This window comes from Sesamum indicum, linkage group LG9, assembly GCF_000512975.1.
Source record: "Sesamum indicum cultivar Zhongzhi No. 13 linkage group LG9, S_indicum_v1.0, whole genome shotgun sequence".
In the NCBI taxonomy this organism is placed as follows: Eukaryota; Viridiplantae; Streptophyta; class Magnoliopsida; order Lamiales; family Pedaliaceae; genus Sesamum; species Sesamum indicum.
This window is the reverse complement of record NC_026153.1, coordinates 1,792,512-1,799,941: the sequence shown is the minus strand read 5'-3', so window position 1 is coordinate 1,799,941 and position 7,430 is coordinate 1,792,512. Positions and strand designations below refer to the sequence as shown.

At 40.1% G+C, this 7,430-nt stretch overlaps 1 protein-coding gene and 1 long non-coding RNA gene across 4 annotated transcripts; one reads left to right on the top strand and one right to left on the bottom strand.

Annotated features, from left to right (window-relative positions):
- On the top strand, nt 1–314 carry LOC110012599 (the record flags this gene model as incomplete). The annotated part of the gene is given in 1 exon segment (XM_020696888.1): nt 1–314. A coding segment is annotated over 1 exon segment (284 nt), but the record flags the coding sequence as incomplete, so codon positions are not given.
- Nucleotides 3,114–6,807, bottom strand: LOC105170213. 3 transcript variants are annotated; one of them, XR_002287826.1, is made up of 9 exons: nt 6,465–6,807; nt 6,216–6,310; nt 5,745–5,827; nt 5,258–5,470; nt 4,376–4,420; nt 4,141–4,200; nt 3,975–4,052; nt 3,754–3,802; nt 3,114–3,598 (listed from the first exon to the last, which is right to left on the bottom strand). It is a non-coding gene; the product is annotated as an uncharacterized LOC105170213 (long non-coding RNA). The 3 variants fall into 3 exon arrangements; XR_002287824.1 differs by having other exon boundaries at nt 6,216–6,307; nt 6,465–6,805; XR_002287825.1 differs by lacking the exon at nt 4,376–4,420 and having other exon boundaries at nt 6,216–6,307; nt 6,465–6,804.

Here is a 7,430-nt window from a genome sequence, read left to right as displayed (position 1 = left end):
AAGGATTTCCGATGCGCATTTTCAAATGGACACCGTCATTCACACCGACACAGGAATCCTCTATTATTCCGATTTGGGTACGTTTTCCTGAACTCCCAGCCAATTTGTTTCATAAGGATGCTCTATTTGCGATAGCAAACATGATAGGAACACCACTTCAAATTGACGACTGCACGTTGAATCAATCCAAACTCTCTAACGCTAGAATTGGCATTGAGATTGATCTTACCAAGCCACTTGTGGAGGGTTTCAACCTACAAATCAATGGAGTCACAATTCATTAGAAAGTGGAATATGAGCAGCTTCCAAAATATTGCAACCTCTGTAAACACGTTGGCCACGACGACTTGGAGTCCTACACAATGGGCAATGCCCCCCGCCCCCCTCCACGAGCCAAGAAGTCAAAAGGGAAGGAGACAATGGGAACGGAGGAACAGGTGGTGACTGGAAAAGTCAAGGCATTTGAGAGGGGTGAATGCTCCAAAAGCAGGTACTCTACGAACCTCTCTAATGACAATGTTGATAGTGGTAAACATGGTGAGCATGATGATAAAATCGTGATCAATGACGAGCATGTTGATATTACCTGTGAGGTCGATAAAATGGGTGAGGAAACTGTGGAACATATTGTTGAGACTGATTTGCCTTCTGATAATCTGGTTGTGGGTGATGTGTATTTTCCTATTGTGGGGGTGGAAATCCAAAAGAGGAAGAAACGGATTAACCTTCAACAGGCCTCCAAACTGTTCAGAAGTCTGAAATTTTTTGGAATGACTGCTCGACCACTGAAGGAATGGGATGACACTGATGAATCAGAAGGGGAAGACGATGATGTCAACCCAGATAGCCCACGGCCGTTAAAGATCCAGGATCCAATTTGCTCGCTGAACCTTAATCCGGCTGAAACAGAGGAAGGAGAACAGTTCCTTGTTCCTTCTCCAACCCCGCCACGAAAATACAGACATCGTTGCACGCACTGGGACAATGCAACCGCTTAGAAAGTTTTAACTATATGTTGTTTCTCAATATTAAGGAGTAGTACTCCTTCCTTCATGCTTTCTTAATGTAATGTATCTGTTATTTACTTTTTAATGAAGATGGGATGGGGACCCCGACTTTTTTTTAAAAAAAAAAAAAAAAAAAAAAAAACCCTAAACCCTAAACCCTAAACCCTAAACCCTAAACCCTAACCCCAAACCCCAAACCCTAAACCCTAAATGCATTTCTCCCATTTCCTCCGTCACCGCCGCCCTTCACCGTTCACCTCGCCTCGTCATGGCGCATCAGACCATCCGCTCTGTTTCAGCCATCGGAGCAACGCCGGTGTCGCCTCCTCCGGCAGCCATTGACGGTCAACAGTTAATGTTGACTGAGTTGACTCGGTCAACTGTCCATGTCAACCCCCCTTTGACCGTGTTGACTGGGTCAACTCAGTCAACCCACCAGCTTCAGCAGCCGCCTCCATCGATTTCGACGCCAAACCTTCCGAGGAAAACGTTCGCAGAAGTTGTGGTGCCATCTCGGACCTCAAAAACTACAAATACGGCAACCAACAAATATTTTTTTGCAGACTCGCCACCTCCCGCTATCGGTACAGTTTTGGCTGATGACAGAGGTCTAACATTGCTGTTTACAGATGCCGAGACCGAAGTACTCGCAGCTCCATTCAGATTTGCACTCGTAGGAAAATTTTCGCATGGAGCACTTTCGTACAGCATGCTACACAAACTGATCGCGGGAACTGGCATCAAAAATAAATTCATGGTTAGTATGATGAACAACAGGCATGTCTTAATTTCCTTATCTTGTGAAGCAGATTATACTCGTCTGTGGTTGCGGCGTATTTGGTATATCCAGAAGTACCCAATGCGCATTTTCAAGTGGACTCCTACTTTCACACCGTCGAAGGAGTCATCAATTGTACCGGTGTGGGTTAGTTTTCCAGAGCTACCAGCACATCTGTTCCGCAAGGCGAGGGCATGCATTGAATTGGATCTTCTCAAACCGCGCCTTGAAGACTTTCAAATCCAAATTTGTGGGGCCACTATCGTGCAGCGTATTGAGTATGAGAATATCCCACACTACTGCTCGTTGTGCAAACATGTTGGGCATCGAGACTCAGACTGCTATACGGAAGGCGATGCTCCCAAACCACCCCCCAAAAGCCGAGCAATCGGGAAATAAAAGGAAAGAAGGTTGCGAAAGAGGTCGGACGGGACAAAGCAATAACAAAGGAACAGGTTGAGATTGAGACAACCAAAGCATTTGAGAGAGGTGAATCAAGCAGGTACCCTACTAATCCCTCTAATGATGATGTTGATAGTGGTAAACATGGTAATGATATTGCTGAAATCGAGACGTCGGATGTTAGCTGTGACTCGAATGTGGAAAACGAACTGCATGTTGATAATGCTAACTGTTCAGCACACGAGCCTGCCGATAATCTTGTTGTAGGTGAGAATCACGTGGTTGTGCATGATAACATTGTGTCTGTGAATGTCGCTAACACTGCCGGCGATGATGGAAATATGGGTGAGGAGAATTCAGAAAATAAAATAGCTGAAGAAAATTGGATACAAGTGGAAAATGCTACCATGCTTTTACAAGAGGGTTCAGATAAGGGGGAGACTTTGGTATTGATGCCACGCCTTTGAAGATCTGCGACCCACCTTGCTTGACCAATTGCAACCCTGCAGATTCGGCAGAGCAGCTGCTACAGGAACTGGCCTCTCCGGCCAGACTGCCTAGGAATCAATTTCGCGTAGACGAGATACCGGAGTACCTAGTCAGGAACACGGAGGAGAAAATCCGAGTAATGAAACAGAGGAGTGGCTCGTGCGGTCCAAGAATTAAGACAGATAGAATCAAGAAAAAATGGAAGAAACAAAAAACTTGATGTCGTGTCACAATGTAAAGGAGTAGTACTCCTCCATTTATCTTTTGTTGCGTCTATGTTGCAATTCTGACTGTGCTTTATTTTTAATGAAAATGGGATGGGGACCCCGATAAGCATCCCCCACCTTTGGGTGTTCTGACTAAAAAAAAAAAAACCCTAAACCCTAAACCCTAAACCCAAAACCCCAAACCCCAAACCCCAAACCCTAAACCACAAATTAAACAAGCTTGAAACACATCAACACACACATATATAAATAATCAAGGACACTATTGCTGACCAGGCAATAAAAGTTGAAAGCCGTGGTCATACTGAGATTTGATGTGATTCTTTTTTACCTGAAACAGTCATGAAAATCTCTGACAGGGTTTTTGGAGAAGTAGAAATCTCTTAGTCAAATGCAAAATTATGTTTTTTTACGTGAAAATAAAAGGCCAGTCTTGATTTGAAAATTGATGCTTGCTATGTCGGACAAATGGCTTCTTGAAGGTCCAAACAAAGCATGCTGCTTATGGTGAAAACTGTGGATTATTAGGTGAAAATCTAGCGAAGTCTAAGAATCAAAGGGTTTGACATTTAGATATCTTTTTTTCAAATGGACTGAAAAGACTATTTGCTCCCTCTTTCTCAAAGTTCCTTGGCTTCTTGCCATACTTACACAATCAGGTGAGAAACATATCAATGTGTGGGGCATGAGCACATCTACAAAAAACCAAGGACGAAAAAGTCAAATATTTTGAGTATCAAACATTTTCTAAGTGAGAAAAGAATGGTTCATTGAATATTCATGGAAGTGGTTGGCACTTGAGAGAAAGGGCAGTTCAGTAAATTACTATGCAGGAAATAATAGGACATACCAGAGCTAATATTGCCACCTGCAACCCCACCTCCTCCTAAGAAAAGTCCCTGTTGACCACAGCAAGTTAAGAAGATGAGAGAGAGAGAGAGTTCAGAAAATCAATTATAAGTTTGAATTTTTTATTTAATTTATTATAGGGGATTAAATTTATGAATTTTTTTTTTTAAATATCAAACTTCTTCATTGTCCCTATGTTATGTATAAGCTAGCTAGTTTTACCTGTGACCTTGCCCTCTGAAGGTCTTGTTCCAGCTGAGTGAGCCTAATCCTGCTTGATTCTAGCTGATGTACATAAGCCTGCAAGAATACAACAATACTATAAATATGCACAACTCAAATTTACAACTCCTTGTTTGGGAGAAAAAACAAAAAATTGGGAATCCACCTTCTTCCTAAGCCTACTTTTCCTTGCTGCTTCCCTATTTTAAGCTAATCTTCTCAATGTCTGTGATCAGAGAATGAACCATCAGCTTCAAGATTATTCTTTTTTTTCTGGAAAATAAACACTAATTGCCGGCCAAGGGGGAAGAAGAAAAAAACTCAAGAAATTTTAGAAGTCTTGTAAAAGTTAAATTCTAGGCCATCCATGCATGTGGATAAATGTGGATTTTTTTCATCACCTTAGCATCCAGAACTTTCTCTGAATTAGAACCAGGTCCCCTTCTCTGCATAATTTTTTTTTTAAAAAATTAAATAGATTAGAAAATTGTTTTCTTAAGCTAAAACATATGCTCAACAAACATAAAATACTAGAGTCAATAAGAGCAGCTGGAATAAATTTAATATATTGGTTTCAGTTTTTCTCAATCCCCTCTTGTAAATCCTCTGAATTCTTTTGAAGTGAAGGGAGGAGGTAACGTGTCAGAAATGGCAGAATCTTTTGAAAGATCTCATGTTTTTTTATTACCAAAAATCAAGTTTGTAATAATTAGAGGATATGTAAGAATTTCTCAGAGTTCTGATACTGTTTCTTGAAAATAATTATGATGGGGGGTGACTGCTACATGCATAATGAAAAATGTTTATTCCGCTCCATCGCTTACCATTTGTTGGATTTGTATTTTATTAAAGATTATTGCAGAAAAGGAGGCCAAAAAGCCAAGAAGGAATTGAACTACAGTTCTTGGGATGGGAAAAAGTAGGTAATTATGAACTAGGACTTGAACTACAGTTCTGGAGATAAAGCCAACATTATTATAATGGAGCAGTAAAGATAAAAAATTGATACTGCTACTGTAAAGATTCTGCTTTCTCTTTGATTACTTGTCAGAATAACAATCAGAAAATCCCTCAGTAATCAGAAGTAACTCAGCCCTTTTGATACAAATCTTCTTGCAGTTGTTGGGATTTGGGATTCGAGACGGGGAGGGGGAGAGAGAGAGACAATAATAACAAGGATTAGATATAGCAATAAAAGACACCACCTTTTTCCTGAAATATTGGGATTATGATAAAAGAAGAGAATAAGAATTATGAGAATAGATCGATCAAGCACAAAAAACCTTTTCTGGAGCTTGTTTGGCAGCTGGTTGAGTCTGTGAACCACCTGTTCTTGGGCTATCAACTACACTTCCGGTGTCCATTTGCGACGGCGGAAGGCGGTGGTCTGAAGATGTCTTTCTGCTGATGGGAGAGTCAGGCTCCAACCTAGTGGTGGAAAGTGTGTTGACTGCTGATCCGGAATCAGTACTCTCTTCTGCTGATTTTGAGCTTCCCTGTATTAATGACCAAGAACCACTCCAAGAAAATAAGTCAAATGGCTTTCATCACTATATCATCCCCAGAAAAAAACAATTCTTTCTTCCCCAAAGAAAAAATCAAGAAAGCTCCAAAAGCTCTTAAAAGATAAGCTCAAAACTCATAATTTTCAGCAGCAGAAGTTACCTAGAGAGATTTTTTCCTCTACTAGAGATATATAGGAAGAAAGGGATGAAGATAAAATAGAAATGGTCAAAGAAAGGGGAAGTTTAAAAGGGAAATTGTGAGTACTTTTGGGGTATGTTGCTGGAATCTCATAGGCCAAGAAGGGAACATTTCCAGAGTTGCTGCAGGCCTGACTGTGGTGTATAAAGCTGCACAAAATCACAAAGCAAAATCTTTGAGGATCAGAGAGGGGAGAAAATAAATACAAAGACTTGAAACTTTTGCAGGATTCAGGAACACCCCTGTAAAAGGAGAGGAACCTAATCGCCCTTTATATGTTTTTTTCTTTTTCCTTAGCAGTTATGGAGTCAGTAGAAATCATGCAAGCAAAGTCTGGTTTTTTCCTTATTTGAAACCCCACGCCATTCAAATCCTTTGTCCAAGAATGATTTCTGTGTTAGAAATGGTAAGGCCCTTTACTTTGGCTCTGTGGACATGTTCAAAGCATACCACCCCCGCCTTGTGCGTGTGTGTGTGTGTGTTTAGGAGTTGGTTACACTTAACAAACGTCATAGAAAGGAAGGGATTTCAGCATACGTTGTTTTGTCTCATCATTGTTGATCTTCACTCCCTGGAGAACTATACCCTCTTCCAGCTCTCAAAAATCAAACGCAGATCCTTCTTGATTTCTTCTTGATAACAAAACAAACAGGAAAAATGAAAATAAAAACCCATGTCAGAAATCAAGAAACAAACTTGAGAAACTCACTCCCGTCAAATCAATATCAACCATTAGAGTGAAAGAACAACCAAAAAATGTGAAGAAAAATGAAATCTTTGGCATACATGAAACTCGTATTGGGGTGGTGAAGCATGTGGGGCAGCGAATACGGAATGTGGTGATGATGGTGTGAAGGTCCAGACTCAGACAAGGCTGCCTCTCCAAATCTTTGGCTAGCCATGCAAGAACAAAACACTCTCTCTCTCTCTCTCTCTCTCTCTCTATATATATATATATCCCTCTCTCTCTCTTCAGATCATCATAGTAGTAATACCTATGCCAACATCTTAAAGAAATAAAAACTCTTGAAAATTTGTTGCTGTATATGTAAAGAGATGATTTCAAAGACAGAAAGTCCACTTTTCTCTGGGCCAAAAACTCAAACAGGAAGAAGAGCAAAAGATCAAAGCTTTCTTGTCAAACTATATATCCAAGCCATCAGAAAGGGAGTAGGGGAGGGGTCCAGTCTTTTTCTCATTTGCAAAAAAATTATTATTAATTCTTGATTTTATATTATTTTTGGAGGGGTCTCTTTCTCTGTCTACCTCTATTTTCTCTCCTCCTTCTCAATGAAGAAAAAACTGTCTGATTATTCTGTTTCAGTCTTTGCTTTTATCCATCTGATAAGGGGTAGTAGTAGCAGTAGTAATTATTACCATCCATCAGTATTGAACCTCAAACCATGGTATGGTACACAAAATCTTGTCTGAATCCCCTCAGCCTTTGTGGGGTTTTCACAAATGCTATGAAAAAAAGATTTAAGTTTTACATAATAATTCAATTATAATAAAGAAATGAAAAAGGTGGGGTCTTTCGCAGGAAAGCACTAGAATCAGTACCGACTGCTACTCCACTCTCTCTCTCTCTAACCACCTGTGCTATCTCATTGGCCCTTTTCTAGGGGGGCTCTCAGAATTGCAAGTACTAATCACATACTTAATTCTAATTTTTACAATGTTGCTGCACTCCCAAATAATTAATATATATCATTATTCATATATACACGCTGAATTTCTTAACATTAATTATTT